The sequence below is a fragment of the Desmodus rotundus genome, chromosome X, assembly GCF_022682495.2.
Source record: "Desmodus rotundus isolate HL8 chromosome X, HLdesRot8A.1, whole genome shotgun sequence".
NCBI lineage: Eukaryota > Metazoa > Chordata > Mammalia > Chiroptera > Phyllostomidae > Desmodus > Desmodus rotundus.
In genome coordinates, this window is record NC_071400.1 from 66,962,829 (window position 1) to 66,987,185 (window position 24,357).

Sequence of the window (24,357 nt, forward strand, 5' to 3'; positions counted from 1 at the left end):
CTCAGCATTTAGTTTCCGCCTCTCTGCTTCTTGGCTTGCCTGGCAGCTGTCCTGCCCTCCTACCTCTGCTCCGTTCTAAATTCGTCCTCTCTAGCCAATCATTTATAGAGTTACTCTGCCTGCCTACGCAGAGCCCTGGCCCGACCCCTTTCCTGCCAGCTGCTACGCCCACTTCTATATAAGTCCTGCTTCCGCTGAGCAGCATGGAGGGCAGCACCGCCCTGTTTGTGTTTTGGCAGCTGTCTAGGAGTCCTTCATTCTCCAATCTGCAAAAGGGAGGGAGGGCCCACCCACCCCAATGCTCCAAGGCTGCCTTCTGTCAATCCGGTAGAGGCTAGTCAGTGCCAGGCAGGTGCCCCCCCGGAACCTTGTCAATTGCCCGTGGTCTATCAGTTCTTGAGCCAATCAGCGTGTAGCACCAGCGGGCCGAGAACGCCCCCTTGGAACCCGCCATCTGCGTTCCAACAGCTCCCCTTGGGCCAGTCAAGGCATAGCTCTGAGAGGCAAGGGCCCGCCCACCCAACCCTAGACATCTCGGTCAATCTATGGCTCTTGGCCAATCAGCGAACCGCGAAACGCTCGGCACCTCCTCCACGGGCCCACGTGAGCTGTGGGGAAACGCAGGGGCGGCTTCTAGGTGTTGCCGCTGCCGCCGCTGCCACCGCCACCGTCACCGCCGCCACTGCCGCCTCGGAACGGGCCTGGGGGGCGGTGGGGCTGCGCATGGAGCCCCCGCCCCCCGGAGCTGCCAACACCGGCGCTGCCCTACGCACAGGTGAGCTGGGGCCTGGAGGGTGGAGGGCTTGGTCCGTGACCCTACGTATTGTTCCCGCCCCCGCGCGAGGGATGTGGCTTGGCTGGTGGCCTGCTGGTGTTCGGCTCCCCACTGCCACCACCACTGCTAGTGGACCTCCCTGTGGCATTGTCCCTTCCTGTCACCCCTTGAAATGGATCTGACTGTGGCCTAATCCCCATTCCTGTTTAATAGTGGATCGGTCTGCGTGCTTATATTTCTCCCCACCTCACTTTAAAATGGACTCGTCCATGGTCTTGCCCCTCCACCTCCACTTACAGGGGACCAGTCTTTGACACTCTCCAACTCTTTGACAGTAGGTCCGTCTGAGGGTGTTTCTCCTCTCCTCAACTTTCAGGGGCCCAGTCTGTGGCCTTATTTGTTCCACCGCTCCTGTTTCTTGTAGTGAATCAATCCGTGGCGTTGTACCCCCTCCACTCCTCTTTAACAGTAAATTAATCTGTGAATTTGTATTCCTATCCTCCTCCAATCCCCCAGTGCATCCGTCCATGGCTTTATCACACACGTGCACACACATACCATTTTACAGTGAATCGGTCTGTATTCTGTGCTTGTATACACATTCCCCTAGTTATCAGTCCATCGCCCTAACCTCCCTCCTTGATAGAATGTCAGTCCTCCAGTCCTTGGGCTTCTCCCTTCCTTTTAATAGTGGATCAGTTCAGTACTTTTAGTGCTTCATATCTCCCCATTATCAGTAGCCCAGTCCATGGTCTTGTTCCCCTCTCCTTTTAGTCAGTCCCTGTGTGATGACTTTTCTCTCTCTCCACTATTATGCAGCACTCGATGTACTGTTTTGCATCCCTTGCCCAGTAAACAACATGAGCCTTTACACCACCACAACCCCGCCTTTGCAGGGGATCTGCTGGTTGGCCTTTCTGCTACCCGTGTGCTTGCATTCACACCCCCTCCCCTCTCATGAGTCCAATGCTTTGCAGTCCCTCCTCCAGGACGGTCAGTCTTTCACTTTTATTCCGCTCCCCTCTTTTCCTTGAGGTGGCTCAGTCGTGGCCTTCCCTGACCACCTCCCACCTTCTTAATAGTGAATCAGCTTATGTGCTTGTTGAACTCAGGTCTTTTTTACTCTAAAACACACCCCCTCGTGCACACTGTTAACCATTAAGACATTCTTCTTCACAACAATAAATGAATATATTAGTGATAATGCTAATAGTAGCCGTCATTTGTTGAACACCTACTAACATAAATTGAGTTCCAGGCAAAGTGCTTTATATTAGTGAGCTCATTTAATCCTGACCATAACCCTACTAGATAGGTACTGAGGAAGCTTTGGCATAGGGAGGCTAAATACCTTACTCAAAAGTGACCCAGTAAGTACCAGGTTAGGGTGCCCTTGAGAACACAAGATAATTTTTGAGGCTCCCCTTTCACACCTGATACCATCCCATGTGAGGCCCCACTCCTTAAAAAAACCAAGTCAGTTCCATCTCCAAGCGTTTTGCTGTTCCCTCTGTCTGCAGAGCCGTCCGCATTGCACACCTTGTCACAGCATCTGTCTACCCCCAGTCCCAGAAAATGCGTGACCTTAGTGATTTAACCACTTTCTCTAGGCACCTGTTTCCTCATTTGGAAAATGGGGGGATCAGAACTAGAATCCTCTCCAGTGTAAATAAAGAATACCTGTGACTTAATAATGAAACAGGTAACCTCTCTGGCCTTATCTCCTACACTCCCAACTCTGTTCCAGCCACACTGACCTCCTTACTTGTCCTCAGACACACCAGTGGTCCAGCCTCAGGGCCTTTTCATTGGCCATTTCTTCTGCCCACAACACTGTACCCTTGATCTCTGCATGGTTCCTTTTGGGGCTCTGTTCAAATGGCACCTAGTCCCTGACCATCTGAACTTGTACACCTAGCAGGACTCAGACCACTGCTCTGCTTTCTTTCTCCCTTTGCCCTTTATGACTGTCAGTCACACAGTATAGTTTGCCAGTTTATTGTGTTGTCTTTCCCTGTTAGGAGTCCTGTGAGAGCTTACAGTTTTTGTCTGCTTAGTCACTGCTGGGTCTCCAGCACCTAAAAATATACCTAGTATATAGTAGGTGCTTAATACAAATTTATTATGTGAGTGAATGGGAAAAAATAATTTTAACACCAATTGGGGGAGGGCGTGTGGGGATGAAGAGGGCATATGAGACCTAATGAAGAGGCTAGTTAGCTGGGCCCTGGCTGGTATGGCTCAGTGGATTGAGTGCTGGCCTGTTAACCAAAGGGTCGCTGGTTCGATTCCCAGTCAGGGCACGCACCTGGGTTGCGGGCTAGGTCCCCAGTAGGGAGGTGTGTGAGAGGCAACCACACATTAATGTTTCTCTCCCTCTCTCCCTCCCTTCCCCTCTAAAAATAAACAAATAAAATCTTTTTTTAAAAAAGAGGCTAGTTAGTTGGGACTGTTCATTCAAACAGTTACTGAGCACCTACTAAGTACCAGGTACTCTTCTAGGCACTGGGGATGTGGGAGGGAACAAAACAGGCAGCAATTCCTGCCATTGTGGAGCATACATTTGTTAAAAGTGCAGGAGATATATATAAATGAGACAAAATAATAAATGAAACAAAAAAAATAAAATTATTCACCATATAAATGAAACAAAAAAATAAAATCAGAGTGTGTTAGACAAGTGCTAAGGAAGAAAAACGAAGTAGGGAAGGTAGTAATAGAGTATTCGGATGGTTGACATCTTAGGCACAGGGCAACCCTCACTTAGAAGGTGACTCTTGACTTAAGGCCTGAAGGAGGCCAGGGAGGGAGCCATAATGTCTAGTGGAAGAGTACGCTGGGCAGGGGGAAGAGTTGATGCAAAGGCCCTGAGGTGGGATTGTGCCTGGCATGTTCAAGGCACACAAAATAGGCCATTGTAGCTGTAGCAGAGTAGAGGGGGGGATAGCAGACGGGATCTGAGACATAATGGGAGCTCGGTGGTCATGGCGATACATAAGCTTGTGGGGAGGGAGAAGGATGACACACTGGGGCACAGCTGGCATTTCTCGAGTGTCTGCCATGTGCTAGAGATACTTTCCTAAGCCTTTTACCAACACTGACATTTAATCCTTACAAAAGCTTTTGAGAGCAGGTATATTTTGAGGGTAATTTACTTTGAGAATGAAATATCCCCATTTTACAGATGCAGAAACAGACTCAGAGAGGTTGAGTAACTTGCTCAAGGTCACACAGCTAGAACAGGGCAGAGGAGTATGAGGCTGAAGACCCAGAGAGAAGAACAGCTTCACAAGGGCTTTATTCGGTTATTCAGTGCATTGGACCACAAGAGGGCGAATTAATTCTTCCTGGGAGATACCAGAACTTGATGATTGTGAGATAAAGGGTCCATCGAGTACTGGAAGGGGGAAGGGCACTCCTGGCAGGGAGGGCAGGACATACGTACCCTCAGAGATGGGAGCTGGACGACCGCACAGGGTGCTTGCGCCCACATTGGAGCCTTCATACACACTGTTCCCTCTGCCCAAAGCACCCTTCCCACAGATGTCAGCATGGCTTGCTACCTCTCCTCCTTCAGGTGTCTGCTCAAATGTCACTTCCTCAGGAAAGCCATCCATAGAGAGCTGGTGTTGTAAGGTGGCTAGGATCACTGGCTGGGTTTGAACCCTGGCTCTGCCAACGTCCAGCTGTGTGACCTTGGTTAGGTTGCTTAACTTCTCTGTGCTTCCATTTCTTCCTTCTGAAAATGTGAGGATAATAATAATGCCCACCCCAGTGTTGTTTTGAGGATTAAAGGAGTACAATGGTCACAGCACATAGTAAGGGATGAATGACTGGTTCCTAATTTTTAAATTAATGTTATTCACAGCATGCAGGTGAGTGTGTAACAGGCCTCTGAGACTCACCATCTCCAAAATTCACCTCCTCATCTCCCTTTAAAACCTCTCTCCTGCAGTGCTCCCATCTTAGTTGATCTAAGCTCCATCCTTCCAGGTGATCAGGCCACAAGCCTAGAATCACCCTTGGTTCCTCTCTCACGCCCATTTTATGTCAGCAAATCTCACTGCTGCTGCTGCCGCCGCCACCATTTCTCACTTGGACGACTGCAGTAGCCTCTTCAGCCACTAGTCGATTCTCCTCACAAGAACCAGAGGGATCCTGTTAAATCCAAGTCACAGCCTGTCACCCCTTTGTTCACAACCCTCTTGTGGCTCCTGTCTCAGAGTCAAAGTCCTTACAGGGCCTGGAAAAGGCTCACTCAGTCTGGCCCCCATTGCCCCTCTTCTCATGTCCTGCCGCTGTCCCCTTGCTCCCGCCTGGCCAGCCATGCCAGACTCCCTGCTCTCCTCCAGCCTGCCTGGTGCTCTCCAGCCTCAGGCCCTTTCACCCGGGCTGTTCCCTCTACCTGGGTCGCTGCTCCCCAGGTCATCACAAACCTGACTTTCACCTCTCTTAGGTCTTTGGTCAAATGTCACCTCCTCAGTGATGACCCTCCCCTGCCAATCTTTTAAAAAATAACTCTTTTCCTGTTTCATTTTTTCCCCCATAGCTCTATCATCATCTTCCATTCTTTACTTGTTTATCTTGTTTCGTGTCTGTCTTCCCCACTAAAATGTCACTTGCACTAGAGCACCTGGCCTGCAGGAGGCACTCCGTAAATGCTCACTAAATAAATGAGATGAAGAAAGGTAAACACTCGAATAACAGATCACTAGAACTCTTATAAGGGAGGGGTCAATAATAAACACAATATGCAACCCTTCGTGCTCTTGAGGCTTGAAGCAAACTGTCAAGATTTTACCTGAATTGATAGGTTCTGCTGCCACTGAAGGAGGAACTGCTAAAATTGCCTGTCTTTGCCACCGGGAGTCACACTGAACTCTTTGTGCCTCTGAAATAAGCAGACCTTTGAAATAAACTCAGCAAGGGCTTCAAAGCCAGGACTCTCTAATCTGGACACTTCGTGGCTCTATGGCTTCTGTAGTTGCCTAAAATTGTGTCTCTGGAATGAACTTTGAAACAGCTCAGACACGAGGATCATACTGTATATTTAATTACAGATCGAAGAATCAAGCTATAAATAATGGAGGTTCTTTGAAATCTGATTTGGAAGGTCTTATTCTTAACCCAACAGTTCCAGCCAGTGAACAAGTTGATTGACGAAAGCTCATTCTGTAAGGACCAGGAAGTTCAGCAAAGAGAGCCGTTAAGGGGGCACAGGGAAGGCCCAAGGGGGCAGTCAGTGCGCAGCAGTTAGTGTGAAGGGCCATTTAGCCTAAGGGTTTGAAAGCTTAGACAACCGGAACCCGGCTGCCTGGGTCCAAATCCTGGCCCTGCCACCTAAAGCTGTGTGGCCTTGTAGACATCATTTAGACATTTTGTGCCTTGGCTTCCTCCTCTATAAATTCGCAGTCATAAGTACCTACTTCCCAGAGCTGTGACAAGGGAGAAATGAGTCAATACCTATAAAAATAACAGTGCAGGTTTATATGCCCTTATCTGAAACCCTTGGGGCCAGATGTTTCATAATTGCAAAATATTCAGATTTTAGAAAGGTAACGAGTTGCACGTACAAGATGTTACATAACACCCTTAGTGGGCTCCAAAATAGCCACATTCAGATTTCTGCAGCAACATGTATGAACAGTCACACCGAGTAAGGATCAGTAAAGGCCACAAAGGGCCTTGTTCTGTTTCAAATCAGGTTTTGCTGCCAAAAGGGTTACAAAGAAGCCTTCTGTTCTTAGAGCTTTTTGGAATAGGGGTAAGGGATTATGAACAAATCAGAAATACTTGTTTAGAGTTTATCTTACCTCAGGCATATTATATTCGTTCTATACAATAACCCTATGAATTAGGTGGTATTATTATTATCCCTATTTTACAGATGGGGAAATTGAGGCACAAAGAGGTTAAAGAGCATGCCCAGGGACCACACCGCTACCGAGTTGCAGAACCAGGCAGGATTCTAACCCTGGCAGTCTGGTTGTAGAGCCTGCGTAATTGTCCACTAGGCCATATTGCCTGACTAGAACAATGCCTGGCATGTATGGTAGTTATAGCTGTTATCAAGACGGAGAACATACAGAGACAGGAACAGGTCTGAGGAGTGTGGATAGAGGGACAGAAGAAAGCAGGCATTCAGTTCTAGAAAGGCCTCATAAAGGCCAGACCCCTGGGGCTGAGACTCGAACGATAAGGAAGGCTTCTGTACAGAGGAAGGGAGCCCTATATGGAGTGAACAGCCTTTGAGAGGAGCTGGCAGAAGGAACCTCCTGCAAAAGTTGATGTGTGATTTGGTAGAAAATGCAAATGAAAATGTTCAGGTGAAGGGCATTATACTAGTTTTCTATTCCTGTTGTAACAAATTATCATAAATAGCTTAAAATAACAAATTTATTATGTAAGTCAGAAGTCCAGCACGGGTCTTACCAGGCTAAATCCAGGTGTCAGCAGGGCTGCAGTACTTTCTGGAGGCTCCAGGGGAAGATCTGTTTCCTGCTCATTCAGGTTGTGCGCAGAATTCAGTTCCCTGATGTTGTAGGATTGAGGTCCCTGTTTCCTCACTGGCTGTCAGCCGAGGGCTATTCTCAGGTTGAAGAGGTCGCCGCCACATTCCTGGGCTCAGCACCTTTCCATCTTCAAAACCAGAAATGGCAGGTTGAGTCCCTGGCAGGTTGTATTTTGAACTCTTCTGCCTCTTCTGTCATCACATTTCTCCCTCTGCTTTTATTAAGAGTTTATGTGATTAGATTGAACTCACCCAAATAATCCAGAATAACCTCTCTGTTTTAAGGCCTATAACCTTAAATTAATCTACAAAGTTCCTTTCGACATACAAGATAATATACTCAGTTTCCAAAGATTAGGATATGGGCATCTTTGGAGGGACTACAGTCTGCCCACTACAGTCTGCCCTCTGGCCTGCAAAGATTCATATTTGTCCCACATGCAAAATTTATTCATACTCTCCTAATATCCCCAAAAGTCTCATCCCATTACAGGGGTCATGCAAAGCCGGGCTGAGGAGCTTAGAATTGATTCTGAGGGTCTTTAGGGAATGATGATGGGCTTTGGGGACAGAGGTGGAAGCAAGATGGCAAGAAAAGAATCCTCCTCCTGACCTCTGGCCCATCCTGTGCCCACAGCCTCTTGGCACTGAGCCATCTACCCTCCAGGTACCCCTGGGATGGCGTGAACACTACTCCAACGATGGACCCCTCTGTGACGCTGTGGCAGTTTCTGCTGCAGCTGCTGAGAGAACAAGGCAATGGCCACATCATCTCCTGGACCTCACGGGATGGTGGTGAGTTCAAGCTGGTGGATGCTGAGGAGGTGGCCCGGCTGTGGGGACTACGCAAGAACAAGACCAACATGAATTATGACAAGCTCAGCCGGGCCTTGCGGTACTACTATGATAAGGTAAGGCCTCAGAAAATAGAGCTGAGGACCCCAAAATTTGTATCAGTTATTTCATTTTCTTAATCACTATAGCTATGACTTTGAAACCAATATTAAACTTGGCCATTTCTTACTCTGTCCCCTGGTACTCTCAGACCAATGTTGGGCTCCCCAAAACATTTTTATCTCAGTTATTTCCTTGTCTTACTGCTTTGGCTAAAACCTTCAAAGTCACGCTGTCCCACCATGTCCCACACATTTCATTTTCTTACCTTATTCTTATAGCCAAAACTTTTGAAAACACTATTAATAATGACTTTTCTCACCCTGTGCTTTAGAACCCCTGCACCACTCCTACACTCCCCAGTTTTTTACATAATCTGCTGTTATTCCAGAATAAGAGATCCAGAAGATTCTTACTCCTAGAACCAAAACCTGCATGACAGTATCATACTAACGTTTTCTTATCTCATCATCTGAGACCCTTAACCTTTTCACCAATTATTTTCTTTTGTTATCCTTTAGCTAAAACCTCCCAAACAAAATATATAATGCCAGCTCCACACCCCATCCTCTTGTGTTCCCAGAGCAACACTGGTCCACCCAGTGTTGATTTATATCATTTCTTTTATAAAATGATTTATATCGTTTCTTTTATCCTCTTATTCCTACAGCTATAACTTGAAATGTTCCTCATCGTCTCAGACTCCCACACCAGTACTGAGTTGGCCTTCTCCCCCAATATTTATACAAGTTGTTTATTTCTTTACCTGATACTTCCAAAACCACATTATGAATATCCCTTTTCATTCTTTTTCTGAGAAACAAACCCACCCTGTGACATACCTGACCAGCATGAAGATATCCCCAGGGTACCCTAGCACCCCACCCGGAAGCCTCTTTTCCTCCAGAACAGCCCTGGACTTATGTGTATACCCTATGTCATTTATAGCATTTATTCCGTTTTTCATATTTTATTCCTTCAGCTCAAACCTCCAAAACAATATTAATAATGAGGCAACCTCACTGTGCTCTGAGACCACCAGAACATCCGAGACCCTCCAGACCCATCCTGAAATATTCCAAACATGCTCTGTGACCCCCCCCAAGCCAGCCTTGAGATTCTCCCCCAAATTTATTATTAGTATTTTAATGTTTTTGTCTAGTTACTATCAGTTACTTCATTTTCTATTTGCCTTAGCTTAAACCTCCACAAAAGTATTAAGAATGTTGCTTCTTATTCTGACCTTGCCCTGTTCAATGTCTGCGTCAACAGCTTTAAGTAATCCTCTATTTTAGTAATGCATCACCACATTCTTCTATATTACTTTAGTCTCTTCCAACATTTATATCAATTACTTCATGTTCCCGTCTTACTGCATTAGCTAGACTCCAAACCTGTGTCCTGGCAGCCACCCCCAAGGCCTGACCCTATTAACCCAAGATACTCCTGGTTCTTGGAGCCAGGAGGAAAGCTTGTTCCTGCACCTACTTCCCTAGGTGGGCCCCATCATGGAAAGGAGCCACTAGGTGTGCATGGGGGGGGGGGTATCTGAGATGGGGGTAGGGGAATCGGAAGGATGAAGGTGAAAAGGGACAGAGGGACACTTGGAGGGGGATGGATGGGGGGAGACATGGAAGGGAGACAGGGAAAGGGGAGAAGGGCAGTAGGCTACAGGAAGAATTGTGGAGGGGAAAATTGAGAAAGGGGAGAAACTGGGGAAAATACAGAGGGGGAATCGGGATGGAGAAGAAAGAGAGGGAGAAACTGAAGGAAGAGAAGGGAGGAGCCCAAAATTGAGAGAGGTGTGTGAAATGTCAGATGAGCTGGGAGGGGGAACATCCGGAGAGGCAGACACAGAGGTGGGATAGTTTCTGTAAAAAGACAGGAGAGGGACCTGAGAGAAGACACTAGGAGACATACCTCTCCACTGTCCCCCCAAGACACACCCTCCTTGCACCCTAGCCTTTTCTTCTAAGGCCCCCTATCCTATCTCCTCCTTTCCCAGAATATCATCCGCAAAGTGAGTGGCCAGAAGTTCGTCTACAAGTTTGTGTCCTATCCCGAGGTTGCAGGGTGCTCCACTGAGGACTGTCCACCCCAGCCTGAGGTGTCTGTTACTTCCACTGTGGCAAATGTGGCACCTGCTGCTGTACATGCCGTCCCTGGGGAATCTGCTTCCGGGAAGCCAGGAACACCCAAGGGAGCAGGAGTGGCAGGCCCAGGTGGTTTGGCACGAAGCAGCCGGAACGAGTACATGCGCTCAGGCCTCTATTCCACCTTCACCATCCAGTCCCTGCAGCCACAGCTACAGCTGCCCCTGCATCCGAGGTCCATCTCAGTGCTTTCCAATACAGCCCCAGCAGGAGCAGCAGTGCCCCCTTCGGGGAGCAGGAGCACCAGTCCAAGCCCCTTGGAGGCCTGCCTAGAGGCCGAAGAGGCTGGCCTGCCTCTGCAGGTAAGGGCTGGAATATGGAAGTTCAGTAAGAGGAGGGATGTATAAGTTGCAAATGAGGATGAGTAAGAGAAGGGACATAAACGTTCTATTAAAGGAGATACAGTGGAAGGAGGGACACAGGTGCCTTTGGAGAAAGGGTTGGGGAGATGGGCTATGCTCACACTGAAAAGGTAGCTAGATTAAGTGCGCTACAATTAGTAGTCCACCCAACTTGTATTAGGTGCCCTGAACGTATGTGTTTGCTTAATGCACTGTTTCTTTCACTTCACTCCTGTAATCAACTGCAGGGCCTTCTAACTCACAGGTTGTTGGGCATGGGCCCAAGATTTTGCATTTTTTTTTTTACTAGCTTTTAGGTGAGGTAGATGCTGCTGGCTTAAAGAAAAATTTTTAGAACTACCGTTTTTCAAGACTTGGGGTAATATCCCCAGGAGTCCAGCCCCGCCCCGCCCCGCCCCGCCCCACCCCTAGGGCAACCCTGCCTCCAGATAGGAGAAGCTGCCCCAGAGGTAGCCCTAGTTCCTTGGCAAAGTCCCAATCCTGTTGGAGGACCTGCCCCGATGTGCATTTATGCCCCTAGTACCAAGTGTTGCTTTCCGAGGGAAGTCATTGCTTCGCCACCCCAGCAATCCATACATACTCCCTCCTCTCCCAGGTCATTCTGACCCCGCCCGAGGCCCCGAACCTTAAATCAGAAGAGCTGAATGTGGAGCCCGGGTTGGGCCGGCCATTGCCCCCAGAAGTCAAAGTAGAAGAGCCCAAGGAAGAGTTCAACACTGCAGCCAGTGGGGAGGCGGGGTTTGTGCCGGAAGCCCCTAGGGCCGGGCGGGAAGTCCCTCCTGCAGTTGTTATGGAGACCGCAGCACCCGTGGGCGGCCTCGGGGCTTCCACAGCTTCCAGCACTGAGATCCCCCAGCCCCAGAAGGGCCGGAAGCCCCGGGATCTGGAGCTTCCACTCAGCCCTAGCCTGCTAGGTGGGCCAGGACCCGAACGGACTCCAGGATCGGGAACTGGCTCCAGTCTGCAGGCGCCTGGGCCGGCACTAACGCCATCCCTGCTACCTACGCACACATTGGTGAGTGCCTGCGGGGGGCGGGGCTGGCTCCCTGGACAAATGGGATTGGCACGGGGTTGGGGACTAAGAGATGTTAGATTGACCCCAAGGGCCAGCATGTTTATCTTATCTGAGTGAGCTGGAGGGTGCAGGAACAGCTTGATAAAAGAAGGGCAAGAGTGAGGCTTCAAGGCTGAGACATCTCGGTCCCAATGAAGGGCAAGTCTGGGAAGTTTTCTGGATGGAAAATGAAGGAATGAGAGGCCACGTGTGGGAACTGTTTCTCAGCTGGGGCATGGAGTGAAGAACCTGAGCGGGGCTCTTTGGCCTGGGATTTGCTTAGCGGGCTTTCTGTGAGGTAAAAGGTGGAACGTAAGAGTCGGGGGTTGAGCCTGAGCTATTGGGATAATGACTCATGAGGTTTGAAATCCTCATGTAGACAGCGTCTTGTAGGTGGTCTTAACCCAGTGAGGCTGGGGTGGGCTTTCGAGAGTTGGGAGGGGCTGTGAATGTAAAGTTCAAGAGATGTCATGGACACAGCCTTAGTAGTTACGCTGTAGGTCTGTGTACTTCTGGGGAGTGACCTCAGAAGTCTTAGTAGAAAATCTGGTGGGGCATATATCAAGTTCCTTCCATTTTCCCACACCTGCCCTCTGCTTGCCTGAGCTCTGACCACCGCTTCCCCACAGACCCCGGTGCTGCTGACGCCCAGCTCGCTGCCCCCCAGCATTCACTTCTGGAGCACCCTGAGTCCCATTGCTCCCCGTAGCCCAGCCAAGCTCTCCTTCCAGGTAGGCTCCTCTTCCCCCATCTTGGAGTGGATGAGAGAACCTAGCATGGCCCCCATCCATGACCTCTTTCTGTTTCTGTCCCCAGTTTCCATCCAGTGGCAGCGCCCAGGTGCACATCCCTTCCATCAGCGTGGACGGCCTCTCGACCCCCGTGGTGCTCTCCCCAGGGCCCCAGAAGCCATGACTACCACCACCACCACCACTTTTTCTGGGGTTACTCACACCCTGAACTCCTCTCCAGCCAGCTGTCTCAAGGAGAAACATAGTTCAGCTGACAGACTCGTGCTATAGTCATGGTGGGGTGGGGATTCTTAGGAAGAAAGATTTCTCAATAATTTTTCCATAGAAAAATTACCTATTCTCTATTCTTGGTCAGTCTCCCAGTGGCCGCCCTTATACGTCTCCTACGGCAGTAGCGGGGACGGTTTATTTATTTATTTTTTGAAGGCCACTGGGAGGAGCCTGGCCCAACCCTTTTTGGGGCAGTGGTGAGGACATCTCCAGCTTCACGTTTTATCCCCCAAGATAAGACAATCGGGGTCTGGCTTGAGAAGGACCTTTATTTATTTTTCAGCCTGCCCTTGGGAAGCTGAGGGAGCCCTGTCTCCATTTTGGGGTGTGGGTAGAAGAGCTAGCATGTTGTGGTTTCTTATTCCTGGCTATCCCCAAGGGTCCGGGAAGAATTTGTGCCATTAAATGGTTTTGGAGTCTTGACCAAGTCAGGCTCACCCTTGGAATAGGAATTCTCACCACCACCCCCCAGCCTTTCTTTCAGACAGCCTGTCCTTTATCAGCTGCCTTTTTGGCCAGGGACAAATGCCCTTTTTGTTCTTCTGCTCCTGAGAAGCCATTCCCGTGTCTGCCAAACTCCTGGGGTCCTGCCTCTTACCTCCCAATGGAGGGTTATTTGGGGGAGTAGTCCCCGTCTGGGGGACCCCTCCAGCCAGTACTCCAGGTCTCCCTGTCCCCCACCCTCTGCCATTTTGATAGTATAATCTATTTTTAAACAGGGCTTTTCGATAGGGGAGAGGGGTCATCTCTTCCTATATCTGAGATGGGGTGGGTGGGAAGGAAGGGATGGGGGTGTATCTTCCTGCCGCCCCCAAGTGTTTATTTTTGATACCAAATGTGTATTTTCAGCTCCCTCCCTCCCAGCCCCCCAATTTCCTGCGGGCGGGTACAAAGGACCCTTTAAGTGTCCCTGGAGTTGGGAGGGAGGAATAGAGGGGCATAAAGCCTGTCCCATATTTCCAGGCTGGAGAGGGTGGGTTCAAAGGACTCCTGGCTCACCACCTGTCAGCACCGGCCCAGCCCAGGCCTGGATACCTGGGGGTTGGTGATTTGGGGGACGGTGCTACACCTGTCTCCACTGTTCAATTTACTTCCCCCCAAAATGGATCATTTTTTTCTAAGAGTCCCAGAGAATGGGGAATTGTTCCTGTAAATATATATTTTTAAAGGTGATGTTGGAGGCTGCTAGCATTTTTTTTCCCCTGACGCTGTGAGGGCTCAGTGTGACTGGCATTGCTGTGTTTAAAAGGTGATGAGGGTGTGAGATTGACTGTGAGAGAGAGAGTATGATATTCTGCATCAGAAACAGTAGTAGAGACTGTAGCTTGGTAACTGGGTGTGAAAAAGAAACTGTAGAAAGCTGTGCTTGCGTGTATGTGTGTGTGAAATCCTGTGTGAGAGAGTAGAAGTTGTAACCACAAACTCAACGTTGTGTTTGTGTGAGAAATTCACTGTACGAATGAGTGAGTGAGTGAGGCTCTGTACAAGGAACTGGTGATGCGTGTGAAGTAATATTTATGAGAAGGTAATGGGGCTGCATACCAGCCACTGTTTGACCAGGTGATGGTGAACAAGACAGTGATCAAAACAAGGTGTGAGAGCCTGTGAGCTTGTCAGGGACTGTGTGTAGGCAAAAAAAACTTCAGGGTACCTAAGCAGGTATCTCAGTGTTGGGAGATGGATTGTGTGTGAAACTGTTCTTGCAAGGCTGTTGTGTCAATTAAAGTCATGGGAGCATTATGTGTGGAGTTAATTGTGTGAGAGAACATAGCTGCAAGGCCATATGGGTGCCTGAGACAAAATAATGAGAATACATGATTATGTGTATGAATATTCATGTGAGAGGAGCAAAGACTGAGAAACAGAAAAAATGGCTGGGGCTTGGTCTGGGGGAGCGTGAGAGGCTGCAGTTGTGTGTGTATGGGCGTGTGTGTATCTATACCTAGAACTAGTAGGAAATCATTCGACAGTTACTACTCCAGTTTAGCCCACAGGTTCAGGGACTGAGAGTGAGAGAGAAAATGATGATGAGACTGAGTGTGTCTGAAATGGTGTGAGAGGCCCCATAACTGTAAGAAATAAAGAGATGATAATAAGAGATGATAAGAAATAAAGTCAGCGCCGTGTGAAAGAAATTTGAGCAGTTGTGTGAGAGTGTGGGTCTGTGAAACATTTCATAAGAGTATAAATCAGACTATATTCTTGGTGAAAAACTGAGACTGCAGGACACTGAGAGACCGTGTGATTGGCGTGTCTGGGAAACCAGTAAAGCTATAATTGTGTTTGAGGGTACATGATAAGCTAACCGATGCACATGATGGTGTAAATGACTAAGATGGACCACAAGAGACTGTGTATAAGGCTTACTGAGAGCCTGGTACCAATTGTGAATTAGTGACCACAGATGTCAGAAACTGATGGAAAAAGATCGTGACACTGAGTGGGTGACTGAGACGGTGCCTGGAAACAAGCTGTGTGGCTGTGTGCAAAACTCTTTGCAAGAGACTTTATTAAAGCCTATAAATCAAAGGCTGGAATGTTGGAAGCTGCTTGAGAAGAAATGTGAGACTAGGTGAGGAAGACGATGTCTGAGATACTGTGTGATTATGTATATGTGTGAAACTTAGTTATAATCAGAAACTGGATATGTGAAATGGGGCCTGGAGTATGAAGAAGTAGGGGAGATGGTGATTTTGTGTGTGTGCGAGAAACTTCATGAGAAACTAGTGGTGGCTGTAAATCAGTGACTTTGTGTATGTGAGAAAATGGCAGCCTAAGTCAGGGGTGTCAAACTCATTTTCACCGGGAGCCACATCAGCCTCGCCGTTGCCTTCAAAGGGCCGAATGTAATTTCAGGACTTTATAAATGTAACTACTCATTAACCAGGGGCAAGGAGCTCGGTGCTGCTGCCGGGTAGAAACAAGGTGCCGGGCTGGATAAAACAAGGTGGAGGGCTGCCTTGTGTTTGCCACCTGTGCCCTAAGTGGTTGAAACATCAAAAGGTGTGAGTCTGTGTGCACGTGGAAGACTGACTGGTGCGAGTAAATATTGGTCATATTGGCCAAGTGAGACAGGCTATAAGACATGATTGTGTGTATGAATTCTTAGTAGGAGACAATCGTTAGACTGGGAATCCGTGACAGAGAAAATGACTCCTTGAGTGAGTGACTGAGAGAATATTTGAGAAGCTGAGTGATCCCGTATGTATGTGAGCCTGTTTGTATGAGACTAGAGGCCGTAAATCCAGAACTGTGTGTGTAATTATGTTTAGAAATAGAGACAATTATTGGCACAGAATGAGAGTGCGTGAGAGACAATGGAATAAATATGCCAGACCTATGAGAAAACCCCCTTGTTTGTCCCCGTCCTTCTCAGGCCCCTCCTCCTCAGCCCCTGTGTTCCATTTCCCCTCAGTTCTCCAAAACTTGAAATGCCGGACTTCCCCTGGGCTTTTGCCTTGGTTCCCTTCCCCCTTCTCAGAACTCTGGTCCAGTCCGGGTGCTTGAGACACTATCCCCCCTCCTCCCCCCATGATGCCCACATTTTTCTCTCTAATCCAGACTCTTCCTCTTAGCAGTTCACAGAATCTCTCGAGTTTTATTTCATTTATTTCTGCATTCAGCAAATCTTTATTGATCCCTGCAGACACAGCAGTTAACACATCAGACAAAACAACTTACCCTCCGGGAGCTGGTATTTGAGAGAGGGCGACAGACAAGAAACCTAAATACATCATACAAGGTGGCAGTGCAATAATTGCATGAGACAAGACTCTCACACTTTGTTTAAATAAGAAGTCTGCAGAGTCATTTTATTGCCCAAATATGTGGGAGAAGAGGAAAGCACCAACAGTCCTCTTCCACAGTGAATCCTGTGGGTATTTACTTATACAGTTTGGGATCAAAGGAAATACCAGTTATAACATTGTTACCAGGGCAATGGATGATGAGATAAAGCAGCCAACCAGAAGTACAGGTTTCTCGAATTTGTTTTCACAAGATAACAGTGCTGACGTCTGAAGTCTGAGAATGCCAACAAGACCTCTTTGTTCAAAGCAAACTTTTTGAGACAGGCTTCTATTATCAAGAAACGAGTACATCTCAGTGTCAACGCACCTTATCACCCATAAAACAAGATTAATATTCTTGAGAAAGTTCTGTTGTAACGGTAAACCTGACCAAATCAAATTCTTTTACTCGGTTTTAATGTGCAGAAAGGCATTTCTCCCTCTGAATGCAGGGGAGATTGCCTCCCTACCTTTCTTAAATGCCTTATTGTTATTTTAAATATTCTTATTTTTAAAATGGCTCATTAAGTCCTGGCTGGTGTAGCTCAGTGGATTGAGCGTGGGCCTGCAAATCAAAGGTCGCCGGTTCAATTCCCAGTCAGGGCAAATGCCTGGGTTGCAGGCCAGGTCCCCAGTAGGGGTCATGCAAGAGACAACCACACATTGATGTTTCTCTCCCTCTCTTTCTCCCTTACCCTCTCTCTAAAAATAAATAAATAAATAAATAAAATAAAATGGCTCACTAGGCGTTATAAAAAGATAGCAGCTCCATGGAGCTCAGTTTTACCTGCATGGAAAATGGGTTGAAGAATTAATTATTAACAGTATAATAAGCACGTAGAATAGTTTTTCTAGATGAGACCTACAAAGGGAAAGAGTGGTCAGGGACTGGAATGATGGCTCTTTAAGTGTGGTCCCCAGACCAGCAGCATCATCGTCACCTGGGAGTTTCTTAGAAATGCATGTTGTTGACCCCAGACCTGCACAATCATAAACAGGTGCGTTCCAGCAGTCTATGATCTGACCAACCTTCCAGATGATTCCATGCACACTAAGGTTTGAGAGTCACTGGGCTAGGGAGTGACAAGGGTGCCATACAAAAAGGGTATCTGGGGAAGGCCTCTGTGAGGGAGGTGACATTTATTATCTGTGTATTCTTTTGGAGTGTAAGCCCCTTGAAGACCAGGATTTGGGGCTGTCTTATTTTCTGCTCCATCCAATGCTGAGAATAGCATCTGGCTCCAACAGGTGACCAGTAAATGTTGGATAAATGTATATAGCAAACACAGAGCATCTACTATATGCCAGACACTGTGCTAAGGACTTGAAAAAAACTGAGCTCCCAATCTTAGCAACAAACCATATGATGTAGGCTCAGGGAGGGGGGTGTCACCTACTCAAGTTACTCTGATGGAATATGACCAGGCCGGTTCCCTCCCAACCACCCCCTCCACAGGCCCTAAGGTTGTCCCTAGCTGGGCCCCTGGGACAATTGCCATCCCCAATTCACTCCTTATGAATCCTCCCCACACTCTTGCCACTTCCCCTTCTCACTTCCCATGTGCTGACCTCCCTTCCCCATGCTGACCACAAAGGACCTCCCTTTCAGGAAAGAGAAGGGTGGGTTAAGTCAGGAGGGAAAATGAAGCAATTACCTCAATGCTAATTTCACCCCATGAGGAGGGAGACACTCCTTTCTACCTTGTTAAACATCCCCATGAGGCTGATCCTGTCATCATAGGGAGTGTGCATTTTACAGGTGAAGAAACAGTCTCAGAGAGGTTCAAGTGACTTGCCCAAGGTTACACAGCTAGGAAATTCATCTTGCTGCAAACTCCTGTGCTCCATTTCCCTTCGGTAAGAATTTGGTCAAAGACCATTGACTGAGTGCTGAAGGGTTGCTGGGCAGAGTGTGGGGTGCTAGGGATACAGTAACAAAACAGGACTGAGAGGGAGACACGAAGTAGGGAGGGCTGAGTGGAGAAGGTGGCACAGGGGCAGAAATGACAAGGGAGAGGTGGGAGCTGTAAAGACCTGCCCTCCCCACCACTGCTGCTCTTTGCCCTCCCAGTTCCTCCTGCCCCTGGTTCCTCTTTCCCACTGACTCCCAGAGCAGGTCAGCTCACATAAAGCCAGGCGGGGCTGCAGGAGTACAGTGCTCAACATGCCTACTCCAGCACAGACCCCTTGGTCACTGCTGCTGTGGCCACCACTGCTGCTGCTACTCACCCTGCCAGCCACAGGTAAGTGAGTGAGCCCAGCTTGCCCCCAGGGGGGCCTGGAGCCACCACATCACTGACCATACCCCCTCCCCCACCCTGTTACAGGCTCAGACCCTGTACTCTGCTTCACCCAGTATGAGGAATCCTCAGGCAAGTGTAAGGACTTCCTGGGGAGAGGTATCCGTGTGGAAGACTGCTGTCTCAACCCTAACTATGCCTTCCAGGAGCCTGGCAGCAAGCTCTGTCAGGCATGCAGGTTAGGAGGAGCCTGGGGTTGGGGGAAGGTAGGAAGGACTGCTGCAGGGCGACCCAGAAGTGGACTCTCCTTTTCTGGGATCCCTAAGGATGTTTCCAAGGTCCTGATCATGACCATAGCTCTGGATTTTTCAGCCTTTGTTCTGTTGACATTTGGGACCAGAAAATTATTATTGGGGTGGGGGCTGACCTATGCATTGCAGGGTGTTTTGTAGCATCTCTGGCCTCTAATTATTAGATGCCAGTAGCAACTCCCCACACCAGTTGCAATACCTAAAAGGTCTTTAGACATTGGTGAATATACTACTATAGCTTACATATATTGAGCACTTCCTGCATACTGGAAGCATTGTGACTGGGGAGCAATTCAGGTATTTCTCTTTTTTTAAGATTTTATTTATTTAATTTTAGAGAGAGGGAAAGGGAAGGACAAAGGGAGAGAAACATCGATGTGGGAGAGAAATATTGACCGGTTGCCTCTCGCACACCCCCAACCGGGGCTGGCCCACAACCCAGGCATGTGCCCTGACCAGGAATGGAACCGGTGACCTTTCACTTTGCAGGGTGACACCCAACCAACTGAGCCACAGCAGTCAGGGCTAACTCAGGTATTTCTGAAGGTGGTTCGAGTTCCCTAACTGTGATGACAGCTCATATTGAGTACTTACTGTATACAGATGCATTGTGGAGGCGAGAGAGTTTGGGGAATTCTGAGGGCAGCTCCAGGCTCCTAATTATGATGACACTTTACATTCACTGAGTACTTCCAGCATACCACCAAGTATACTGCAGAGGTCAGGGGCAGCTGGAGGATTTCTGAGGGTAGTCATGATGGCCACTTATATGTATTGAGCATTTACTGTATGCCAGATACATTTTCTAACTGCTTACTGTATATCTCAGATACACTTTGGGAATGAGGAGCTTATGAGGTTTATGAAGGTAGTTCTGGATCCCTAGTCATGTCAATAGTTCACATCTGTTTAACATTATGCTGTGCAGGTGTTTGAGGATAGATCTCGCATATTTCTGACGGGTTCTCTGAGCTCATTGGGATGATTGATTTTATTTATTAAGTACTTCCTGTTTGCACAATGGTGGCCCAGTGGGTTTCTGACATAAGTTCTGGACGCCTAGTCCTTACATTTGCTTACTGCATGCCTGGCATTATCTTTGGGGGACTTGAAAGGGTAGCAGCCCCAGGTCCCTGATCACGAAGGTAAATACTTATTAAGTACTTACTGTGTGCCTATCTCTTCCCATTCAGTCCCCCAACATCCTTAAGAGGTAGGTACTCTCATTATTTCACACATATTTATCCCACACCCCTGCCTATGCCTGCCCACACTCTACAGCCCTATATGCTATCCTTGCCAGCTTGCACCAGGATGGGAGGGAGATATATAAATACACACACACACACACACACACACACACACACTTCTCTCTGCAGGCTCCCACGATGGTCACTGTGGTCCAGTTGGACTCCCTGCTCAGTGACCTGCACTGAGGGCTCCCAGTTGCGGCACCGACGCTGCATAGGCTGGGGCGGACAATGCCTTGAGAAGGTGCAGCCTGGGACCCTTGAGTGGCAACTGCAGACCTGTGAGGACAAGCCATGTTGTCCTGGTGAGGAAGATCAGCAAGGGAGGCATGCACTGCCTGTTACCGGGCGCTGGGAATAATTGGGACAGAGGCCCTGAGGGTGGGGCAGTGCCTGATATTTGTGAGGCTCTAAGGAGGAGGCAAGTGTGGCTTTCACTGTGAGTGATATGAGGTATGGGCAGAGGAGAAATGTAATCTGATTTGGGTTGTGACCTCCTTGATGTCAGGAGGAAGACAGTCTATGCGATGAGGGGTGAAGCAGAGGGATCAGTGTGCACATTACTGCAGTAGTCCAGATGAGCAATGATAGTGGACCAAGTGTGAAAGAAGATGTGGGGACAGGATTAGCTGATGTGGGGTACATGAGGAAACAAGAACCCCAAATAACACCCCCCAACTCCATCCTGTCCCTTTCTCTTCTCTACCACAGAGGCAGGCGGCTGGTCCGACTGGGGCGCCTGGGCACCTTGCTCTGTCACCTGCTCTGAAGGGACTCGGACCCGCCGTCGAGCATGTGATCGGCCTGTCCCCAAGTGTGGGGGCCACTGCCCAGGAAAGGCACAGGAGTCAGAGGCCTGCGACACGAAGCAGACCTGCCCCAGTGAGTGAGGGAAGCCACAGGGCACTGATGCAGGCACCCAGGGTGGGTCTGAGTGTTATAGCAGAGAACTGCCGGGGTGGGAGGACTTCATCACGCATGACCACAATTGTTCTCCTCCCACCCCACCCCACCCCACCTCATCACAGTACATGGGGCCTGGGCTGCTTGGGGCCCCTGGGGCCCTTGCTCAGGCTCCTGCCATGGTGGACCCTACATGCCTGTGGAAAGACGAAGCCGCACGTGTTCTGCACCTGAGCCCTCCACGAAGCCCCCTGGGAAGCCGTGCCCAGAGTCAGCCTATGAGCAGCGAGCCTGCAGTGGCCTGCCACCCTGCCCAGGTACATAGAGATAAGGCCTCTGATGCTCTGCTCTTGATTTGGGCACAGATGCTCTGCCATTTCATGGGATAGATCTTAGACCATGTGACCATGGAGCTCTTCATTTGGGGATGGTCTGCCTCAACGTCTAGGGGATGAAGCGGGGAGATCAAGGTGGCCTTTCCCTCACTCTTATTCCCCCAACAGTGGCTGGAGGCTGGGGGCCATGGGGCCCTGTGAGCCCCTGCCCAGTGACCTGTGGCCTAGGCAAGACCACAGAACAGCGGACATGTGATCACCCTGTGCCCCAGCATGGGGGCCCCTTTTGTGCTGGTGAAGCCACCCGGACCCACGTCTGCAACACGGCTGTGCCCTGCCCTGGTCAGAACCTCACGATGTGCCATTTCTGTGCCTAAATCTGCACCCTTCTCTGCTGCCCAGTTCCTGCTTCTAATGCCTTGTTCCTGCCTCAAATTCCTTCATTCCTGGCCCTGATGCCTTGGTTCCACCTCTGATCCCCCCATTCCCACATCTGATCACCCCCACTCCCTCCCCCAGCACTCATTCCTTCCTTCCCTGAGGGGGGGGGAACCAACCCCCTTGCTGGCTCCCTTCTTTGGTGCAAGCCCCTGCTACTCCTGTCTCTGCAGTGAATGGAGAGTGGGGGGCGTGGGAGGAATGGAGCACCTGTGTCCGCCCGAAGATGCAACGCATCAGCTGTCAGGAGATCCCAGGCCAGCAGACACGCTCAAGGAGCTGCAAGGGCCGCAAATTTAATGGACATCGATGTCCTGGGGAACAACAGGATATCCGGCACTGCTACAACATCCAGCGCTGCTCCTGTGAGTGCTCCCCAGACTCTCCTGTGAGGGTGGGCAGCCCACGAAGTAATGGAGATTTCTGACTGTTTGCCATGGATCCCATGTCCCTGTAGCCTCTGTCTCACTAACCCCTGAGACCACTAATTCTGACTCAGTAACTCCCTCCTCTCATTTCAGGGGAAGGCTCATGGACAGAGTGGAGTACCTGGGGGCTGTGCACGCCCCCGTGTGGACCCAACCCCACCCGCAGCCGTCAGCGCCTCTGCAAGGCCCATCTCCCCAACTTCTCGTGAGTGAGGAGGCAGAGTGTGCCTAAGAAGGGGCAATGATATTGCTATGTCAGCGTTTAGGGTGGGAGAGTTGGCTACCCCCAACCAGTGCTTCCACCAGTGGGCCTAAAATGCCTGCTTCACCAAGTGTCATTTCCCAGCTGCAGGAAGTGGGGGAAACTAAAGAAGAAGCTGAGAAATAAGATATTGAAGGGAGAGTTAGTAGCCTCTTTGCCCTCAAGTCACTTATTCAGTTACTCAGCCATTCTCCCATTCACTCAGTCCCATTTGTGTCCATTTGCTCGCTCTCTCAGTTACCCATGCTTTGATTGGTTTGTACAGTCACTCAGTCACTCATGCCTCTATTCACTTACTCATTGCTTCAGTCACTCATGCCTCCATGGTTCATGTGGTGTCTCACTCAGTGTCTCACTGTGCCCAGGCACTCTAAGACCTCTTTGGCAACAGTTGCAGACAAACACAATCCAGACCCCATGGATCTCCCAAGAGATCCAGGTAGGCAGGGCCCTGACAGAAGGCATGTGAGGAATGGTTGGTATGTGGAAAAGGGACTGCCACCTGAACCTGGGTTTAGGAAACTGATTGGGCCTCCCCTGACAGGAAGGTGTCGAGACTGTGTGAGCAGAATCCTGGACACAGGTGATTAGCTGCTGAAAGTGTTTTCATGGCCAGGGTATCCCAGGTGTGGGAGAGGGTTAAAACACCCACTCATCCCTTCTTATTTCCATGTAATGTACATCAAGCTACTAGATTGAGTGGCTTGTTCCCATCTCTTGAAAAGCCTACAATTTGGAAAGTGTTCTCCAGCTGTGGGGTTTTGAGGGGTCCTGAAGATGAGTTAAGGGTGTTGAATGGAGGCATGAAGGACTTGGCAGAGTAAGGGAATGAATGGGGAAAGGGCTGATTGAGAAAGTCAGGATGTGAGTGAATGGAGGGCTTGCACTGTGGGAGAAATAACCCAGGCAAAGCCCATTCTGTACATGGGACTGATTCTGGATAAAGTGGAAGAGAGGCAGAGATTGCCTAGTGTCAGAGATTTGGGTACAACAATAAGACCTTGAATGTCAGGGCAAAGCATTTTGTTGTTTTCCAGTGGGCAATGGATAGGGAGATGCAAAGAGTTTTAGATGTAATAGAAGGTAGCTCATGTCAACTAGTAACAATCATTGGCATTTATTGAGTACTTACTGTGTACTAGGCACAACTCTGAGCAGTTTACCTGACTTAACTCACTTATCCTCACTCAGCCCAGTGAGATGGGTATTGTTATTATTATTTCCATTATTCCTATTTTTCTGATGAGGGAAAGTGAGACACAAGGAAGATAAAGAAATTGCCCAATATCTCACAGTTTAAAAATAGTGTTAGGCACATAATATGCACTCAATAAGAGCTTGTTGAATGCATTCTTGCCTTCCCTGAGCTTCTCCCTTCCATTCTCCTCCCTCTAATGCCTCAGGCCCACTGTTACCATTGTTGAAGGTCAAGGAAAGAAGAATGTGACCTTCTGGGGGAAACCATCGTCAGTGTGTGAGATGCTACAGGGGCAGAAGGTGGTGGTGGAAGAGAAACAGCCATGTCTACACACACCTGTCTGCAAAGACCCTGAGGATGAGGAGCTCTAACACCTCTGTTCCACTCTGACACCCTAACTTCCCAGACCTCAATAAAGCAGCCTCTTCCCCAA

At 49.0% G+C, this 24,357-nt stretch overlaps 2 protein-coding genes and 1 long non-coding RNA gene across 6 annotated transcripts; 2 read left to right on the forward strand and 1 right to left on the reverse strand.

The window, feature by feature from the left end:
- Positions 1-575: 575 nt before the first annotated feature.
- On the forward strand, positions 576-13,945 carry ELK1 (ETS transcription factor ELK1). 2 transcript variants are annotated; one of them, XM_045187576.3, is made up of 6 exons: positions 576-775; positions 7,954-8,197; positions 10,186-10,635; positions 11,291-11,710; positions 12,379-12,480; positions 12,566-13,945. In XM_045187576.3, the coding sequence occupies exons 2-6, from the start codon at positions 7,988-7,990 to the stop codon at positions 12,662-12,664; spliced, it is 1,281 nt and encodes a 426-aa protein (XP_045043511.2). In that variant the 5' UTR covers positions 576-775; positions 7,954-7,987; the 3' UTR covers positions 12,665-13,945. The 2 variants fall into 2 exon arrangements, with proteins under 2 accessions (XP_045043511.2, XP_024435857.2); XM_024580089.4 differs by having other exon boundaries at positions 578-775; positions 7,924-8,197.
- Positions 3,897-11,417, reverse strand: LOC123478673 (uncharacterized). Its single transcript, XR_006653957.2, has 3 exons — positions 11,321-11,417; positions 7,208-7,414; positions 3,897-4,514 (listed from the first exon to the last, which is right to left on the reverse strand). It is a non-coding gene; the product is annotated as an uncharacterized lncRNA (long non-coding RNA).
- Positions 13,946-18,283: 4,338 nt separating the features above from the next.
- CFP (complement factor properdin) lies at positions 18,284-24,357 on the forward strand. 3 transcript variants are annotated; one of them, XM_045187622.3, is made up of 10 exons: positions 18,284-18,416; positions 18,631-18,802; positions 18,887-19,037; positions 20,490-20,665; positions 21,072-21,242; positions 21,389-21,580; positions 21,767-21,940; positions 22,210-22,430; positions 22,558-22,669; positions 24,130-24,357. In XM_045187622.3, exons 2-10 carry the CDS (start codon positions 18,724-18,726, stop codon positions 24,171-24,173), a joined length of 1,320 nt encoding a protein of 439 aa, XP_045043557.1. In that variant the 5' UTR covers positions 18,284-18,416; positions 18,631-18,723; the 3' UTR covers positions 24,174-24,357. The 3 variants fall into 3 exon arrangements, with proteins under 3 accessions (XP_045043557.1, XP_024435858.1, XP_071076419.1); XM_024580090.4 differs by having other exon boundaries at positions 18,290-18,416; positions 22,210-22,401; XM_071220318.1 differs by lacking the exon at positions 18,284-18,416 and having other exon boundaries at positions 18,602-18,802; positions 22,210-22,401.